General features: G+C 35.4%; 1 protein-coding gene across 2 annotated transcripts; it reads right to left on the bottom strand.

Moving 5' to 3' along the window:
- DUSP19 (dual specificity phosphatase 19) lies at nt 1-20,231 on the bottom strand. Of its 2 annotated transcripts, XM_031678289.2 has the most exons (5): nt 19,831-20,231; nt 14,883-14,929; nt 8,307-8,459; nt 3,301-3,466; nt 1-2,885 (listed from the first exon to the last, which is right to left on the bottom strand). In XM_031678289.2, exons 1-5 carry the CDS (start codon nt 20,054-20,056, stop codon nt 2,857-2,859), a joined length of 621 nt encoding a protein of 206 aa, XP_031534149.1. In that variant the 5' UTR covers nt 20,057-20,231; the 3' UTR covers nt 1-2,856. The 2 variants fall into 2 exon arrangements, with proteins under 2 accessions (XP_031534149.1, XP_006210300.1); XM_006210238.4 differs by having other exon boundaries at nt 1-3,466.
- Between the last annotated feature and the right edge of the window lie 564 nt (nt 20,232-20,795).

Genomic DNA, 20,795 nt, shown 5'->3' with positions numbered 1-20,795 from the left:
ATAGTAAATTTATTATTTTTATTGAAGTATATCAATACCTAGAAACAATAAAGGGTACATTATAAATATGGATACAAAATAGTAAGTCAAAGCTTCACTTATAGAAAAATTTAACTATAAGGTTTTTTTATAAGTATGCCAATAGAAACAGACCATAAATTTGTTAACTGTAAATGCCATTGTATGTATCCTAAGAATACAAAACTTTAAAATTTTCTGGTTTAAATTCATAAATAACTGCAGGGTGACTAACTATGTTCAGAATCCTCTGGGCAGAAAAATCAACTATTTAGAGTCACCTGGAAAAATCAAATAATTAATTGTGCTGCATTTTGGGTTTTTTTTAACGTATTATGGTTTTGTTTATAAAACTGTTAATTCGTTAATTCACTGGGTAAGGGTATAAGACAATACTCTGATTTATACTTGTTACATTCCAGAATCTTCAGAGAAATTACCTTTGAGGGGAACTTTCTATATACACTTGAACCATTTGAGTTACTAATAATAATGTTGACCAGTTCAGAAAGTTTCCTCACCACTACTGGAATTATCAATCAGAATCAAAGTAGGTTCCCTAGGTTACACACACACACAAATTCAAAGTGCTATCTATATTCTTATGTTTCAATCAAGATTCAATAGAGAAGAAGGGATGCAAAAGTAAAATTGCATTAACAGTCTGAAATACTACACTCCATTTCCTTTGAAATCTTTGAGTTAGTATAATAGTCCAAATTTTGTTCAGTAGGATCCAAGAAAATATTTACTTCATTTTCCAAAAATCTAACTTTTTCTTGGGTCTTCAATTCAAATTATACGTAATCACAAACCTACATGTATTAAAGCATAAAGTTTGCAAACATTTAAAGATATTAACCCAAAATAAGTAGGTTATTTATTTATTTATCAATCAATCATATGTTCCAGTATCTTGGTTCTGCTCATCTTTTTCAGATTGCTAGAGGCCCTACATTTCTTTTCAATGTTTAAAAACAAATGATAATTTGCACTTCCTCATACCTTTAAAAAATGGCAGGAAAATCTATTTTTAAATAGAGGCAAAGCTTCATTGAAATATTTTTTCCACTCCCTCAAAACAGATCTATATTTAGTACACATGGGTTTTAAATTTATAATATGTGAGTTAGAGACTCATAATGATAAAGGTCCTTTTTATAAATGGCTAAATATGACAGAGTGACATATCCATGGGAAGTGCAATAAACATGCTGAATGTGTGACAAATCATTGCCTTACATAGTACCCCTAATTTAAAAGACTAAATTACATTCACTGATTTATTTTAGATACTGCAAACTATTATCATTTAAGAGAAAACAAAATTGATGCTCAAAGCACTTATGATACAGAAGACATGTGTCTGCATTATAACCAGGTCACTACAGGCAACAGCTAAGCATACAAACTACAGACATAGTTAATATACTATCCGTAAGGATTAAGTTCTTTTTAAGGCTTCATGTTCACAACATTTAATGGCTGAAAACTAAATAGCAACAGTAAATGTATTAAAATAAATGCTTTCATATGACTGAAAAAGTTTCACCCAGCAAACCCTCAGCAATATTGACCATAATGACGACGTTATACATCAGTCTCATATATAAGAGGATTCTGTCTGCCTTGTTAGGCTTCAAACAGCTCACCGTAGGTTGATTACATTTATGCTGCTTCTCAGCAGAAGCAAAGTTCATAGCTTTGCATAGGATGGAATCTTGTCAGACTATAAGCAATCTTGAAACATAATTTGCTTTTATCACTTCTGTTTTTTGCTCCTGACAGCATAAGAAAGCCTGCTTTCTCAAATGCATAGATGTGCTCAATGTGCACTTCCCAACTTACATATAGGAAAAATGCTTGCTCTCTGTAATGTATGTTTAAGAAGAGCTCAGGACTTTCTTAATAAAATCTAGAGGAGAATGGTATTTTTTAAGTCATGAAAGTCTACTTGAAAGCTGTTAAATAAATTCTCTCTTTATTATTATAATTAATTTTAAGTACATTTTATTCTAAATAATTCAAAGAATATCTTTAAGCAAATTCATAATGTACAGAGTTCAACCTTGCCAATATGGAGACTTAATAACAAAAAGAAACTATTCAAAGCCTCTAGCCAGAAATAAAATTGTAAATGATTTTAGACTTTCTAAAAATGTATTTAAAATTTCTTACAAAACCATAATCCTTCTTTCCTTAAAAACGTGTTCCCTAGTGAAATACTGAACTAGAAAACAGATCATTAAGGGGGAGGAGGGTATAGCTCAATAGTAGAGTGTGTGCTTAGCACGCACAGGGTCCTGGGTTCAACCCCTAATACCTCCATTAAATAAGTAAATAATAAATAAACCTAATTACCTCCTCCCCTCAAAAAAAAAAAAGATCATTAATCAAAACACCAAATCATTAAAAAATGACTTTTCAGTATAAAACATTTTCCCACAGATCCAAGGAGATCAGAAAGTTATGACATGGGACCCCAAAATAGAATGCTAGAGACCCAGAATAAAAAGTACACAATGTAAGAGACTAGGTCACCTAATTAAAGAATCATAAGCTCACAATAATGTATGAGAGAAGAGCTATAAAAAAACTTAAAAAATAAACACAAGGAATATAATTAAATTTTAAAAATCAAAATGAAATGTGGGTACATTTTCATAAAAGGACATAAAAATTTAGTGAATATTGTAACCACTACATAACTATTGTGTAAACCTTCAGATCTTGGTTACCTCTTTGGGGAGGTTTACGGTATTGCTTTTTAATCTTAAATTCTTTACAAAGAAATTTACCTCCCTCTGAAATAATTAAGTGGAGTAGCACTGTAGCACTTCAAGTTTTTTCCTTCATGGAAATAGTTGCTGGAATACAAAAATACCAAAAGTTTTAATCAACCAATTTAATCTTTCCATGCTTTAATATTGATTTTAAATTTAAAACTTTTCTTTCCACAGAAATTAATTGTTATTTTCCCTTAGCAAATCAAAGAAGCACTTAATCACATATTATTATACCAAAGCGAACAGGATATAATTGAATATTTATTTATACACTAGCTCGAGACAATCAATTGACCTCCATTTCCACTTGAAAAAACCAAGAGAAAAGGAAATTTGTATTAGTCTACTCTCCAAAAGAGGGGAGAGGTGGCTAAAGAGACCAGCTCCGAATTTACCATCTTCCATCATCTGCTAGAATGTAATCCATGAACTGTTGTCCCTTCTAATTCCTGTATTTTGTCACACTTGGTGCTTTCATTGCCCTCTTGATACCTACGCAGCTGCTCCAGGAAGCCAGCATTTGGACATATGGAAGGCCTTGCATTTTTCACCAAAGAAAAAGCACTGGTAAATGAGATTTCTTCAGAATTCATCAGGAAGCCTATTACAATGGCAGCAGCCCTGGAAACTCCTGCATTACAATGAACAAGAACCACTCCATCCTATAATAAAATCAAACAAAAATCTTCACTGTTTGTTTAAGATTATTAAATCAATCATATATTCTTACACTACTTAAAATTATAAAATAAAAATATTCATTTTACAATTTATTTGATTCAAGTCATTCAGTCATCAAAATACAATTCATTGTAGGGAATGAGTGGAAAAAACAATCAACCAATACTTTTTCTTCCCACTTCCCAGGATTCAAATGCTTTGATGATGCACTTGGAATTCTGAAATAGTATCTTTTATTAAACTGAAGTAAAATCTAGTAAAGTACACATAAAAGCCCAGTAACTTAGTAGCCACATGTCTATAACTAAGAGAAAAATCACAGGAAAAATATGTGGAAATATAAATAAAACCATAGTCATAAACTAAACAGAAAGCTCGAGAAATTCTAGGTAGACATAGTGCTCCCATAAAGAAACTAGTATCACTGGCTTAGAAATCTTTGTGTAAAATGATCAGCAAGGAAGAAATGTTCTTCCCTTGGATATATTTTATTCTGGAGGGAAGTGGCTTAAAAAATAGTGAAACTTATGAGGTAGTAAAATGGTGACACAAATAGCTCACGACAATGTGAAATGGAAAAGGTAATTAGACACCAACATGAGGTCAATAAATGAAAAACGTTTCAGGTAACTTGCAAATGATACTTTACAAGTGAAAAGGGACACAGCACAAGGCCAATGCTGATGGGGGTAAAATTGCATTAATAGTGAATGCAATAGGTCTGATGGATCAGCACTGATACAGGCTGGCTCATCTCAGGCCTTTAAAAAGTTAATGACCTAAATGCAACGTAGTGAATGGTGAGCACACCCTACAGAACTAGACATTTTAGCTACTTCATTTCTTGATTCTTCTTTTACAACATAAGAAAGATAGGAACAGGGAAAGGGGAAAAAAACCTTACAACTGAAAACTCTCTGCCCAAAGCATACATTAACAATACTATGTTTCTGGCTTATTGGATTGTTTTATTTTTACAAGGCAGTTTTCTTAGATTCATAGATTGGTTGCAAGATTCCTTTCCTAGATCTATTGTAACAAATTTGCAAGTGCATCTCATTTCAAGAAATGCAGGTGATTCCCAAGAAAACCAGCTAATTATTTTGAAAATGCTCATATCAAAAAGACAATTTCTATTGCTTGCTTATATTTATGCTTAATTTCTGAGTCATTTCCAGATATTCACTGTTTCTGTACAAGAAAAGCAAAACACAAATATTCACTGTACATATAAAGAACTTTTCTCACTTTGTACACAAGCTTTTTTTATGAAACAAGACATTTTAAAATCATATTACAGTAACCAATGAAAACAATTAATGAACTTCTTTTAACTCAGAACAAATTAGATACTCCAAAGAAACCTGGAATCATAAGCTTAATAAAAGATGCCTTTCAGTGTTCCTTTTAATGCTTCCTGACTGCATACTAGTCAGCTGTATTTTATGACCATACATATGCTTTTGAAAATTAAACGATTTATTTTCAGTTTTATACACTGTGCATTCAGTTTCAGCTAATGTTTAACGTTAGTATTTTCTTCCCTCTTACATTCTTTATGTAACAGCTACTTTTCTGTTGGTTTCTACAGCCCCTGAATTTACCTATTTACCTTTTATTATTCCTTGGGTATCATATTGTCCTTGAAAGTATTTCCAGCAGAACTATTGGCTACATATTCTTTTTCCAGAACTCCAAGTAGTGACAGTTGAATAATTTACAAAGCAGTTGTTTCTTTTGCACTTGCTATTGTCCTCTGCTTGGAAAGTCTCTGCTCCTCTCCTTGGTCCAGCTAACTCTGGCTTCTGTTCTAGGAAGCCTGCCTCTTTCTGAGTGAGATGAGGGCAGGAGTACCTTAGCCAGCTTTGTATGTCGAGTACTCACAGCAATGTTGGCACATAGTAGGTATTCCATAAATGTTTGCTAACTGAATAAATTAATTTTGTTCTGCATTTCTGAGAAAACATTCTCTTAAAAAAATCACCATTTTGCTATAAGCAGATAGGAGTTATGTTGTAGTATTTCCAATTTACATAGCTTGCTTTGTTCTCATGTTGTTATGAACAGTCTTTCGATTAGAATGTCAGCTCTTTGAGGGCAGCAATATGCATCCTTCACATTTTTTCAGAATAAGTTATTCATATTTTTGACATATTAACTGAGTTAAGTTCAGGTCTTTTTTAAAATGAGTCTTTTGATATATAGAAAAACACATTAAAATGCTAACAATGGTTATATCTAAACTGTGGAAGTGGGTGATCCTAATTTTTACTTATCTGTATTTTCCAATTTTTCTACAATGTTATAAATGACTTACATCATGTTTTTTAAATCACATCTTATAAATAATAAACATGGAATATCAAATATACATTTTCATACTAACAAAACCTTGTGTACATAAAAAAAGGGGGCCAAGTAAATATTCCTCAGAGAACTCTCGAGGCTATGGAGGTTCCCTTACTACTTCCCTCTCATGCGTATTTCTGTCCCTTTGGGCATAAACCTGACAAATAATGCATTAGGCAGAGACAGAAGAAGGTGGAGAAACCACAGTTTTGCAAATACAGAGGGAAATGAGGAAAGACATGGGAAAATGGAAGACATTCCATCTGGCAGCTGTATGTAAAAGATGAAAACTACAAACTAGGGCCTAGAAAGGCAGTTTTGAAATATGCAACTCACTGAGTATGACATCTAATAATACTTGCATATATATTAGGCAGTATCATGAAGGGATCTCTTTTAGAAAAAATGAATGAAGACAATTCAAGAATTCTATTGCTAAAACTAAATATATATTAAACTAAACCATAAAGAGTTTTCAGGGTAAGGAAATATTGGCTGAGGCTAAGATTCCAGTATAAAACCTAAGGCTTGGTAATTAAGAATGTACTATGGAATTCTAATACGTCTTGTAGTAGAGTCATCTTATGCAGATTCTCCTGATACCATCCCCTCCCGGATCCTCAGTTTGCTTCACTTCAGCTGCTACTTCTGTGGCTGACTGCTTCCTTGAGGCCCACCAAGTTTTGCTTGCTTAAGAACGCCTGACTCTTCCCCTACCGGCAGTCTCTGCCTGGACAGGCTCATCCCGAGTTCTGAGTTCTGGGTTCTCTTCATGCTTCTAAACTTGGATGGCAAGTCCCATCACAGGGCATGGAGCTTGGCTCCAAGGTGACTGCTGAAGGAGTTATCACCTGGAATTGCAGGGTTAGTTACCTCTCCGTGGGGAAACTTTTTCACCAGTGGGAAACAGGGGTTGACAGAGAGCCAGGCAGATAAATTCTCTCTCTTCTCTCCCTTCCCAAATCTGTAGGGAGGTGGTGCAGTTTTGTTGTACTCCCTGCCCAGAGATGTACCACCCTGCTGAGCACCCAGCTAGTTCACTGTCAGCTCCTTGTGAAGCTGTGCTCAGCAGGGTAAGCACTTCATCTTACACTGCTGCTCATCCTTTCCTGATCACTTCCCTTTCTTCTCACTCTCACTGCACCTCTCAAATGAAGCATCAGCTCTTAATCCTTGCCTCAGGTTCTGTTTTTTGGGAAACCTAAGCTAAGGACCATTTTAATTAACTTTCCACTTTTTACTTGCAACATATACATATCTTCTGACACAGATATGAATATAGATGATGTCTGCATTTTTCCTTTACCATCTAAGGCATATCCTGTATCTCCTTAGAAAAGCAGGTAATACAGAAACTTTATCACTTTTATCTTATCACTATTAGCTGGCACACTGGAATGCGACAATCTAGAGACTTTAAGATTTTTCACAAGGGGACAGATTAGCCAATATTAGGTTTTGAATCAGAAAATCTCTGCCTTTTCTTTCATCCAAATGTCTGCTATTAAATAAGACTGAATAGTTTTATATTTTCCTAGTAATCTATAGGAAGTTATTTAGGACAGTGCTGGGCACATACGGCACTCAACAAATATTACTAAATGAAGAGAAGGAAGGGAGAGGGAGGCAGAAAGGGAAGGTGATAAGGTAGAAGGGAATCACTAGAATTTAATTAAGCTGAATTCTAATATTAACTGTTATTAACTGTCAGGTGCTCCAAGACAGTTAACTTTTTCTGTAAGTGCTTCTGCATTTCCATCTGTTTATCTCAACGTAAATTTTATAAGACCTATATGCTGACTAAAAATGATGTCATTTCAAGGTATAATTATTGGTAACAGCCAACCTAGAAGCACTGCCTGTCACAGTGTTGACTTGGATACAATACCAAGATTGAATTACTGTATTGTCTGTAGGTCGTCTAAAGTCAGAGAACCAATGGACAGCTTCTGACAAACATTTTCATGCAATCTCAGTAAAGCAATATACATTTACTCCTCAGAATGCCCTAGAGTTCTATTGTTAAAAATGCATAGATTCACAATGACTACCTTAGCCACAAAGATGAATACATATTGATCTTCATAAATACACTAACAGGACTAAAGCAGCCTGTCCCACAGTTCACCTGATTCCCTTGCAAACTGGTCAGAGGGCAGGTGGCTATAAGCCATCTAAGGAAGTCTAAGTACGTATATACTGAGGAAAATTCTGTAAGTGGAAAATTTTAAATCCTAACATTTCTCAGGAAGGCATAAGATGAAAAATTAAAGTTAAAAGTAAATATCTCATTGAAAAAAAGCAATTGGAGAACTAAAGAGTTGTAGGAATTAATGAAATATTATTAAAGGGGAAATTTCGTAATGGTTCTCTACATACTCATTACATGAAGAATTGGATACAGAAAGAATTGGATAGGGGATTCACTTAAATTTCTGCTTTTGAAGAACTGTGGATTGAAACAAAACTTACCTTCAGTTTTGCTTGTTCAATAAATTCAAAACATTCTGGAAAATAAGACAGGATATTGGTTTCAGGCAAATCCAATATAGAAATACTCTTATATATAAAGTCACCAAGGAAAGCATTTTCAACTCCACATGCAACATTGAGAATATGAGTCACCTTAAAGAGAAAAAAAGAGATGATTTTTTAAAAATTCTCATAAATTAGGTTAATTAAACAGAGACTGAGATGTTAAGATCTGTAACAAGAACAAAAAATTTAAGCATTACTCACTTGAATAACACTTCCTTCAGGAAGCCCTTTCTGATTACCTCATCCCTTACCAGAAGTGCTATTTCTATATACTCCCCTGGCACCCTCTACATGCCCTCATATAGCCCTTATCACTCAGGGATTGTGTGTCTGCCTCACTGTACTAGAAACTCCATGAGGGTAGGGGCCATGTTTGGCTTACTCACTATTGTAAGTAAACATTGTGAGTGAGCGGTACTCTTAGCATAGAAAGTACTTAAAATATTTGTTGGAATAAATCAATGAATGTCCATACTAAAAAACTTAACTAAGGGAAATGAATCAGTAGCATACAACTTCCCTTTCAATAATTATTTCCCTGTTTTCCTTTTGTATTCTTTGCAAGTATAAATGTTCTCAAGTGTGGCTGCACATCAGAACCACCCAGCAAGCTTTTAAAAAGTATCAGTGCCACAGGGTCTCAAACCCAGAAATTCTGAAGAATTAGTCTGGCTGAAGAAGGGATGGTTATAAAAAGATTTTCTTTTAAATGGTACACATAATCAACCTCCCACTCCATCTATGCATTCGAGCCCCTTTCTTAGAGTCCACCAAGCAAATGGAAGGAGCCATGTGGAAAGTCCATTAAGAGAATTCAAAGGCTAAATGGATCAAAAATTACATCCTTCACATTTGGGCATTATCAAAAAATTATTTTTTGAACTGGTTCAAAATCGAAACATTATTAAAAAAGAAACATTAAGAAGTCTTGCTCTCACTATGTCCCTCTCCACTCCATTATCTCCCACCCTAATGGTAACCACCTTTGCTATTTTCTTGTATATTCTTTTAGAGTCTCTTTATGCAAATATTTTATTTACTCCCTTTCTTTCACAAAGGTAGCACCTTGGGGTTCTTTTCCCCCATTTAAAAATGTCCCAGAGATCTTTTCATATCAGTATTTAGAGACCCCTTTTTGAGTTCTTTTTAAAAGCTATATAGTATTCTGTCATGTGTGTGTACTATCGTTCATTTAACCAATTCCCTACTGATGGAAATGTGGGTTGTTATCAATAATTTGCTATTATAAACAATACAACAGTAAATAACTTGGAACACTTAATGTTACACTTCATTTTCTATCCTCCATCGTGCTTTATCCTGCGCACACCAGGCACTCATTAATAAAGCATCTACTATTACCGTATCTAAACACTAACATGAAATTCCTATAGGCATTTCTGAAATGCTCCTCCACAAGAGAATTTTATTAGTTATTGCACTTAACTTAAATCCTAAGATACCTCTTTCGAATGCACCATGCATTTAAATCAATAATTTGGTTTTGCAGCATCCTTAAATTTTCCTAGAAATTCAGCTGCTCAGCTTACTTTTCCTTCTCCCAAGCATCTAACAGGGTCATATGTACAGAGACAGAACAATCTTTTAAACAGCAGCTTGGTTCACATCATCAGGATGAAAGTGAATTTGAACTAGTGTAGCATAAGAAAGATTAGATAATGAAACACTTGCCAATGAAAACACTTACCAGTTTTTCTAATTTTCATTTTTACTCTGAGAAATATTAATTTATTCACATAAGCAAGACTCTAAAACTTGTTCTACTTATGTTAAAATATTGATCTAAGAGGGTTCCTATTAGGAAATACAGTCATTCTCATATCCTTATTAAATACAGGCCACTATCTCTTATTGTCAGGCAGTTATTATTACAACAAAACAAGGAGAGTCTGGTTTAAACACAAATAAGTGCACTGACAAGTAAACATATCAAATTAGTTAACAAATTGGTTAGTAGTTATTTCCTTGGAGAAATTAATTGTAAGCGTTGATCACATAAAATTCTCAGCCTCAATTCAATTAAATTTTTTCCTCAGCGCTGTGGGCAGCAAAGATAAGTCAGACAAGATCTCTAATTCCCTAGAAGTTTGCTAAATAATAGAGGAGGAGAAAACATGTTCACTAACAGTAATGACACAAAGTAGAGGTATTTGCAAATGATGTGACTGACAAGGGCTTAATCTCCAGAGTAAATGAACAGCTCATACAACTTAATAACAAAAAAAAAAAACCAAACAACTCAATCCAAAAATCAGCAGAAGACCTAAACAAGCAATTCTCCAATGAAGACATACAAATGGCCAACAGGCACATGAAAAAATGCTCAATATCACTAATTATCAGAGAAATGCAAATCAAAACTATAATGAGGTATCACCTCACACCAGTCAGAATGGCCATCATTCAAAAGTCCACAAATGACAAATGCTGGAGAGAGTGGAGAAAAGGGAACTCTCCTACACTGCTGGTGGGAATGCAGTTTGGTGCAGCCCTTATGGAAAACAGTATGGAGATTCCTTAAAAAACTAAAAGCAGACTTACCATATGATCCAGCAATCCCACTCCTAGGCATATATCCAGAGGGAACTCTAATTCAAAAAGATACATACACCCCAGTATTCATAGCAGCACTATATACAATAGTGAAGACATGGAAACAACCTAAATGCCCATGAACAGATGACTAGATAAAGAAGTTATGGTATATTTCTACAACAGAATACTACTCAGCCATAAAAAAAGAATTAAATAATGCCATTTGCAGCAATATGGATGGACCTGGAGATTGTCATTCTGAGTGAAGTTGAAGTAAGCCAGAAATAGAAAGAAAAATACCATATGATATCACTTATATGTGGAATCTAAAAAAAAAAAAAAGACATAAATGAACTTATTTACAATACAGAAACAGACTCACAGACATAGAAAACAAACTTGTGGTTACCAGGGGAACAGGGGGTGGGAAAGGATAAACTGGGAGCTCGAGATTTGCAGATACTAACTACTATATATAAAATAGATAACAAGTTTTTAATGTATAGTATGGGGAACTATATTCAATATCTTACAGTAACCTATTATGAAAAAGAATATGAAAAGGAATAGATATATGTATATGTATGATTGAAACATTATGCTGTACACCAGAAATTGACACAACATTGTAAATTAACTATACTTCAATTTTTAAAACTTTTTTTCAATTTTAAAAAGTAGAGTGTTAAGAGCTATACGAGAAGAACAAAGTGTTATGGGACCAGATGGAAGGAACAAATTACTGAACTTTTCCCACCCTCCCCTAGAGCCTTCACGTTTGTTATTCTCTCAGCCTGAAGTGCTCTTTCCCTAATTTAAACAAGGCTGACTCACATAAGGTCTCAGTTGAAATGTAATACCCCCGACTGCCACTCCTCTTATTGCCTTGTTTCAATTCTTTCAGAGAACTTACTCTCAACTAAAAGTATATTTTAAGAGCAAGGACCTTACTGCTTGTTCATGTCTATGTCTCCTGCACCTAGAAAGGGGCCTAGCACCCCATTTATGTCGTGGGTGAGCAGCACGGTTGCATTCTTTTGGCTACTTCCTGTTTGAAATCACTTCTTTCCCACTCTCCAGTAAAAATTCGTGCTCCCTGAGGTTCATATAGCTGATTATTCCATCTTCTACCCTGTGTTCCTTGCGCATCTCATCCCCAGTTTTCTGAGTCCTATCTCAAACACTACCAATCATGAGTGACATCAATTTTCACTTAGGTTTAACAGGTCCCTGATTACCTCATCACCAATGACCTTCATCGCCACTCCCCTTCCATCACATTGCTTCAAGAACAATGTCCAGAACTGCTCCAGCTGGGATACCACTAATTAAGGCATCCCATTCTTATCTTCCAGTTTTCACTCAGTTACTCCCCCTACATCTCACAAGAACCATCAACTCCTTGATCTATTTTCTTCTCATCTATCAGCCTCTTTTGACTTCACTTCCTTTGCTATTCAGCTTACAGTCCAGAGTCCACCTCCTCAGCACTTGTCTGGTAAAAGTTCCCTCTATACCCAGACCACTAAGCATTGCCAGAAAAAAGTCACACAAATTGAAGTTCAAGCTATGATTAATTCATGACAGCCAACCTCTCTTGAAACAGCAATGCTTAGCAACTGCATTTTCCTAGTAGGCTCTCTCTCGTACCCTATATCAGCTCTTTCAAACTTTCTCTACTCTCCCAATACCTTTCAACCTTACCATCTCTTCCTGACTCCCAGCAGATCACCTCAAGTACTACTTTACAGTAAAAAGAGAAGTTATCACATAGGAACCCTTACCATCAAATCTGACCATCAAACTTAATAACTTGGCCCACACCTGCATTCATCCTTTCCTTCTGTCTTCTGCCACACAGAAGATGATGTGCTCCCACATCCTTTATAAGGTCCAGTCTGGTACCTGTGTTTGGGGTCACACTGCTTCCTATGTTCTTGACATCACCCTCAAGCCACAATTCTTGCTTTCCTATACTTTCAATTCCTTCCTCCACCATCAGCTTTATTCATGCTCAAAACTCTCCCATCTTCCTGGTTTGATCCCATCACCTCTTCCCCCCTTCTTTGCTGCCATCATTTCCTCCACTTCTCAATCTTTTGAAAGCTAGCTTGGGTCTCCAATTTAAATGAAATTGTTCCCACTAAAGTCACTAACAACTTTGTTGTAAAGTCCAATTGATGTAATTTGGCCCCAATTGTTCTTACACTTTTGCTGGCATCTGACACTGCTCTTTCCTCCTCAAAACACTCTACTTTGACTTCTGTGATGCCACAATCTTTTTTTTTTCTTCACTTTCCTACAATCCCTTATAGTACCTTCTTTCCTACTGCAGATTCTTCTTCCTTTGACTGTTCCCTATAGGTTGGTATCACTCTGGGTTCTGTTGTGGGCCTTCTCTGCTTGCCTTTCCCCAGGTGATTTCATCTATTCCAAAAATCTGAATCACTATTTATAAGCTAAAGATTCCTGAATCTATAGTTTTACCTCTCTCCTAAACCTCAGACCCCATATACCCACACTGTCTAGTGAATAACTTTACCAAGATTATCCACATCATCTGAAATTTAAAATATTCAAAATTGAGCTCACTATTTTTCCTGCAAAATCTGCTCCCCCCTACTTTGCTCCATATCTCATAGAATGACACCAACCCTACTAAGTAACCCAAGAAAGCTGCATATCAGCTTTGACTCCTCCTTCTTCCTTAATTTTGTCCTCCCCCGACCCTGTCCCAAAGGTAATCAATCAGTAAATTGTGAGAATTCTACCCTCTTAAAAATCCCTGAAATCCATCCACCTCTCTCTACCCTGACTGAATCCTGATCTCAGCCACCATCATCTATTTTTAGATGGCTCCCCCAGCTTCATAGCTAGTCTCCCCATCTCTAGCTTGAGCAGCCCTCCAACCTGTTTTCCACACTGCCTCTAATGAGCTATCTTTCTAAAAGACAAATTTGATCCTGTTACTTTCCTTGATAAAGCCTTTCAATGGCTTTCCACTGTCTTTTATATCAATTTAAACAATTTACTCTGGCTTACATGGACTTTTGTGATCTGATCCATGCTTACATCTCCCACCTCATCTCCTGGTATGCTTCTTTCTTATACTCTCTATTCCAGGGTTACTAAACTTCTTTTCTGTCCCTGAATGCATCAGCCTTTCTCTTGCTTCTGGGCCTTCCACACCATTTCTTCTATCTGAACACTCTTCCGTCTGCTCCCTCCTCACCCTCTTCACAACAAAACTTCAGTATCACTTCCTCCAAGAAGACCTTACTATCCCCAACCCAACCCAAACAAACACAGGTTAAGGGCATCATCCCCTGTGTTCTCCAAGAGCACCCTGCATGTCCCCATCAAAGCACACGATACACTGTACTGTAGCTGCTTAGTGGTCTTCCTCTCCTCTCTGCCCTTCAGATCATAAGCTTCATGTAAACGAGAATCCTTGTACTCCTCGAACCATAGCAATTCCACGACCCTGAAATAGTGCTTGACAAAACAGAAGATATCTAAACATTTTTTTTCAATATATATTGAAATAAGTAATAAATCACATTAGTTGTATGGGGGAAGGTGGGAAGAGATGACATTGGGGAAAAAGTGGTACACGAGTTGAGACTCAAGGCATGGGTAGATATTGGACAAGAAGAGAAGAAGGGAAAGTCTATCCCATATAGAGGAACTACATAAGCAGAGGCAGGAAGATGTGGCTCCAAAGTCAGGTTTATGAGGATACATGAAGGGAGACTGAGAGAATATAAAACTGGAAAGGTGGACTACAGATTCACATATTTGAATTACGTGTGATAATTTTTGCAACTTTATTAAAGTAATAGCCAAATCTTACCAATTAAACTCTGAAATGCACCAATACAGTTTTTCCTAAACAAGTTTAACAATTAAAATACTTCCTATACATGGTGTCAGACATGAAGCATTTCTTTTTACCTTGTGCTTTTTCAGTGTCTCCAGATCATGAGCAACATCTTGTGATCCTATAATAAATAAAACATATCACCTTGAACATAAAAAGTCATCCTCACTTTTTATCCAACTTTTGCAACAATTCTGTGAGAATTCTCAAGAAATACAACTTGGGAGATTGTAAGAAATACAATCTGGAAGATAATTCAGGAATATTCATCAAAAAATATTCATCTTGTATACACTCCTGTATTCTGAAATCCCACTACTAGGATTTTTTCCTAAAAGTCCTGGATATTGCAAGGATTAACTATCAGGATGTTCATCACCATATCATTCGTAATACAAAAAACAAAACAAACAAAAAAACCCAACCAAACCCAATAATACACGTTGGGTTTTATTAAAGATAGTATAATTATGTAGTGAAATATAAACAGCCCATAGTCATGAGAAATGTAGAAGAATATTTATGGCATGGAAATAAACTCTCAATATATTAGGTGATAAAAGCAGGTTACAAAATATCAACCATTTTTGTAAAAACAAAAAAATATGTATACGTTTTAAAGTGGATAGAAAGTTACAGGACAAAATGTTAACAGTAGGATTATGGGTAGTTTTTTTTCTTTATGCTCATTTGTACTTTTGACAATAAGTATCTATTTCTTTTGTAACTTAAAAAAGACACCCAAAAAATGATTTAGTGCCAGCTGGCCTGGTAACACACCCAGTAGCTTAGAACAAACACTACTGGTTTACAGAATTCCACCCACATTCTTGTACCACCACTAGGGCTGAGCCCTTTCACAGTTTCTTCCTGTCAAAGTTGACTTTCCAGATCTCCCACACTTGGTAAGTAACTTGACTCTAGTTAATAAGCAAGTTGATAGAGGAGAATAGCTAGTTAAATAAAGTGAGTTACACAGCTGGAAAAATAGTGCAGTTATTATTTAAAGACTTCAAGTATTTTACTTTCCTGAATTAGATTCCATTTCCATAAACAATATTTTTCTTACTTTACCTATCTGGGAAATTTGCCAGCTTCTATACTGTGATTTTAGGTAGCTGGAAGGCCAGCAAGTATGCTGGTTGGCTTACATTCTTTTGATAATACGAAGCTTACAGGCTCTTACTGAGTCTACATTTGACTTTATTCTACTTAAAAGTTAGCCTATCAAAATATTAACATTTTTTAAAGCTGGATGGTGGATATGTAATTGTCTGTTATAGTGTAGTCTGTAATTTTTATACATTTGAAATACTTCATAATCAAAATAATTTCTCAGTTTCCGTAGGAAGTCCTATTCATCTCCCGGAGGGAAAAATGGTTCAAATAAGTTAAATGAAATTTGGTGGTTTAATATGCATGTTATCTTTTAAATAATAATCCTACTCTGTCTACTTCTCAAAACAGCAGAAGAATGAAACATGTACGAATGAACTTCTTTTTTTAACCCTAAACTGTCATTATTATATTTATCAAAGCTAGATGTCTTTATCATTTCTATTAAATACACACACACCAAACAGAACAGGTCACTTATATTCCAGAGCTGGCTGTTATAATTAGAAAGTAACTTCCAGAAAATGAATATACTGATACAAATTTAGTATTCTTGAGACCAAAAAGCAACTTGTATGTTCTACCTTTTTAAGGAATAAGAAAATTATATGAGATTTAATAGTGTGAGGAATAATTTTAGTCAGCACAAATGGACTTCAGGTAATTGGCTTGTGTGTTTCATTTAATACTTGGTAGTATTCAGTTCATGTTAATTCTCTCTAAATTCTAGATATACACATTAGCTTTTCCAAATATATGTATGTATAAGCATGAATGGGACACTGTACTGTACACCAGAAGTTGACACATTGTAATCGACTGTACTTCAATAAAAAGAATTAGCTTTTCTCCAATTTTAAATAGTTGCCTTGTGTTGCAGTCTTGTGTTAAACTTCTATTAGAAAAATACTTTTCATTAAATAAACACTGTAAATCATTAAAACAATGTTATTTAAACCTTTGTTTTGAAAGAGTAGAATCTTATCCTTTTATAAACTATCTTAAATAAGATTTTAAAACAAATGTCAATTAAGAATGTTATGATTTTAACAGTGGCAACATGAATCTATAACTGTGTTAAACTTCATAGAACTAAATAGCAAATCAATTTTAACTGTATGATAATTTTTTAAATAACAAAGAAAAGATTTGATGAATAGGACCACAACTAAACAAAGAAGTATAATAATAATAATAGAAGTAATAATAATAAGAATTATTATAATTCACAGTTATATTTCACATTGATACTTACAAACCACTAATATTCATTACCTTAGCCAAGGATTATTATGGAACTATTACAGATAAAGTAACTGATTTAGAAAGTATATTACATGCTATTGGAGTTGGAACTTCCAGTAAGTTCAGTGTTTTGCAATCATAATATATGCATCATAAAAAAATAGGCTACAGAAGATCTCCAGAATCCTATGTCTATTTTTTAAGAAATTTTCTCATAAAAATACCAAACATTGCATAATTCTGATGTAGCATGCATTAACTTACAAATCTCTATTTTCATCATCACAAAACAACCCAAGATATTTACTGAAACAAACCAAAAAAGATATTATTACATTACTGAAAATGGACATAAATAATATCCCAAAGAGAAATGTTTCATTTGAGAAAATTTATAGGAGTGAAAATTCATAAATGAAGAGAAACAGGGGCATAAATTACTGTACAGGTAAGGTAAAATAATATTTGTGAAAGAATTTTACAAAATAAAGAGCTATACAAATGTAATGTATTATCTGCCTCCTAAAGATATTAGGCTTCCTAGATATCAGATATCCTCTTTAGCCTTATAAGGGATCCCAAGATTTTCACCTAGAATTGAAGACAAGGTCTCAAAATGTCACCAGTTGGGCCTTCTTAACAGAATAGATGTAACAAGTTTTAAGTGCACCTTTTTGCTACTTAAGAGGTAATGGAATTTTCCACTTTCACAAATCAAATTGAAGAAAAGTCCTAGTGATTTATTGTTGTAAAAATATAATTTGAAAAACCTGGGACAAAAAGACTCACTGATTAAGATCTTTCGTCAATCTGTTAGGTAGTTCAAAGGCCTATGTAAGATTTTTGAAATGCAGAAGCTTAGGTGAATTTATCAGCTAACTTAAAAAGACATTATATTTTTACAGCTTTCCATTTTCTTTATTCCCCATCAAAAACAAATGTTAGTTTTGTATAGTGCTAGGTGGGCTTTGTTGCTTTGAAGAGATGAAGGAAGCTCTTTGAAGCGACTTAGAAACAACCACTGCATCATTCAGTGGAAGAATTTTAGACGTAACCCTCCATAGGTCCCTCAGAATAAGGCACTTGTAACTGGGCAGAAAAAGGTTCCTCTACCTCTCAGAAGAAAGGAGGTTGTACTGGATGAATATCCCATTTCCTGGTCCAGAGCGGGGGAGTGGGGGGGACACGGACGGACTAGTTTCAGAAGTCCCTCCCAGCACTTTCCCAAGATCCTGGAAGGATACCAATGCCCATCTGAGAACACTACCTGGATCAGCTCACTTTGAATAAGTTGAGATAAAAAAAATAACAAGCAAAGCTCATGAAGACTCTGAAAGGGTGAATGATATTTTAAAATTCTACCATAATTATTTCAAACCATTATTACTATAGCCAAATAACCGAAAAACGTGCAGGGACGTATTTCCTTTCCTAGAAATAGTGTGCAAATCCTAAGTGAACCTTCTAGACGAGCTAAATGACCCACTTAATTTGTCACTGGGCTGCAGAAATTAACTGGAGATATTTAGTCAGTGAATTTAAAGACAGATTATGTAACAATTTATATAATACATAATACAATAACTCGTGTGTACTGCAATTGATTTGTTTCAAAAAACTTTGGCAACAACCTCAGGACAACCCTATAAGATCATCAGATACTGTTACTTCAGCTTTACAGATGGTTTTTTGGAGGACCAGAGAGAATAAATGACTTACACTAGCCCATCTGAAAGCCTGGACACGGAGACAGTCTATGGACAATGGAGAGCAGGAGGGTATCAGACCTGAGCTTGATGCCTAGCTCTGTTATTACTAGGTGCGTTACCTTGTGCAAGTTACTTAACCAATCTTAAATCCAGTTCCCATGCGTAAAATGGAGCTGATGATCCCTACTTCACAGAGTTTTGAAAAGGAATGAGATGCTGTGTGCACTTCACATAGTACCTGAAGTGTACTATGGCTATTTCTGACTCCCAGTTCACTGTTCTTTTTACTCAAGAGTGGCTTGGCTGCATAAATATTGACAAATCATCATCTTTATAAGTCTTAACTTCTCTATTCGTAAATTAAAAAAAAATTGAAACCTACTTGAAAACATTGTTGACTATTTTTTAAAGAATACCATATCATATTCTTGCCAAACAAACAGGCTTGTACTCTTATAACTGCTTCATTTGCTATTTGTGGCTTATGCTTCATGTAGGGAATCAATATTTTCCATAATACAAGAATTCATAAACCATCAGACTCACAGCTATAAAATAACAACTCATCTTCTCCTTAACACTCTAAAAACAGACAACATGAACGGATGTGCCCACAGGAGGCATGCACTTCATATGGTTGGCAACAGCAGAGCAGGCAAACAAACACTTGTCTTTTCAAGTATTAACTTTTCTATAACTTGTCACTTATAGTTTTGTTAATCTGATAATCGTTTAAGGCTGTATCATTTTATAATCCAAGAAAATACAACAGCATTGTGTTATCTTCCAAAGAATCTAGAAAACAGGAAGAAAACTTTTCTAAAATTCACATACCAGGTGCTATGTGCAACGAGAATCTATGCTTCTTATGTACATAGTTATTAGGAAGAAAAGCGAGAAAGTAATATGGTTAAAAGAATTCAATGACTTAGTGGCAAATCAGTATACTCACCCAGGAGTAACCATGGCTTAATAATGCCAATTTGCAGGTCCAAGCTAAGGTCCTGCACGTAACCACAACCTCCCCCATTGCTCGGCTCTACTTCTTCCACAACATGAATTCTGGCATCTTTCCACGTTTCTATAATTTTCTTTCCAGTTAGCGTTGTCACCCGGGTGCATTGCTTCCTGAGATTATTCCGAGAGAATGCTTTAATTTCCTGGTTAAGGGAGTGCATTACATGAGCAGACTAGGAACAAACACAAGCAAATCCAGCCAGCACAATGAAGGGCCGAACGGCTCTTCCCTTAGTGTTCAGGTAACAAACACAGCCTCATGGGTACACTGCCCCGCAGGTAACGGGAGCAGGCTCACGCCGGCGGGCAGAAGGGGCCCGCTCCGCTTTTCCCAACGCCGCGATGTAAGCGGAAACCTGATTGGCCATTGAGAAACGGGCGCCGATTGGTTGCTGCTGCTTCTTCCGGTCCGCCGAAAATTAAGTATCCCTGCTAAGAGTTTTCTTATTGTTTCTATTTAAAGCTAGCTTTGCTATTCACGCAGAATGGTAAAATATAAGACTTAGTGGGAGAGAAGGCTGACATTTCCTCGCTCCTTAAAAGCAGTGGTTTTCTGGATATGTTCGGTCGACGTCACTTGTGGTACTGACCTGGGTATCCCCCCCTGCTCCAGAAGGCGGCGGAGTCTCGGTGCAAACCTTCCTGCTTCGCAGAACCTGGGCCGCCCGCCTGCGTTTAGGCTAATCCAGGGGGGTTACAGCAGATGTTAAAAAGTTACTCTTCGCTTCTCATGTTCTTCACATTTTCTCTCTCTACTGTTACTGTCAAGAGGAACATTGACTAGATTAAAAAAAAAAAAACTCGTGTAGAATTGTGAGGTAACAATTTAAATAAAATATGCAAAAGTAATTTTCTTATTTTTAATGTTTTCATGGTTTCTATATGTAGGTTAACAAGAGC

Source organism: Vicugna pacos, chromosome 5 (genome assembly GCF_048564905.1).
Source record: "Vicugna pacos chromosome 5, VicPac4, whole genome shotgun sequence".
Lineage (NCBI taxonomy): Eukaryota > Metazoa > Chordata > Mammalia > Artiodactyla > Camelidae > Vicugna > Vicugna pacos.
Note: the sequence above shows the minus strand (reverse complement) of the source record. Positions and strands in the feature narration are given on the sequence as shown.

Bases quoted from the DNA above. Each gene is read 5' to 3' on its own strand.
- DUSP19 (XM_006210238.4), bottom strand. From the start codon at position 20,056: ATGCACTCCCTTAACCAGGAAATTAAAGCATTCTCTCGGAATAATCTC. The intron at 8,460-14,882 runs GTAAAAAGAAAT...TTTCTCTTTAAG, and splicing joins AGACACTGAAAAAGCACAAG to GTGACTCATATTCTCAATGT. The intron at 3,467-8,306 runs GTAAGTTTTGTT...ATTTTATTATAG, and splicing joins TTGAACAAGCAAAACTGAAG to GATGGAGTGGTTCTTGTTCA.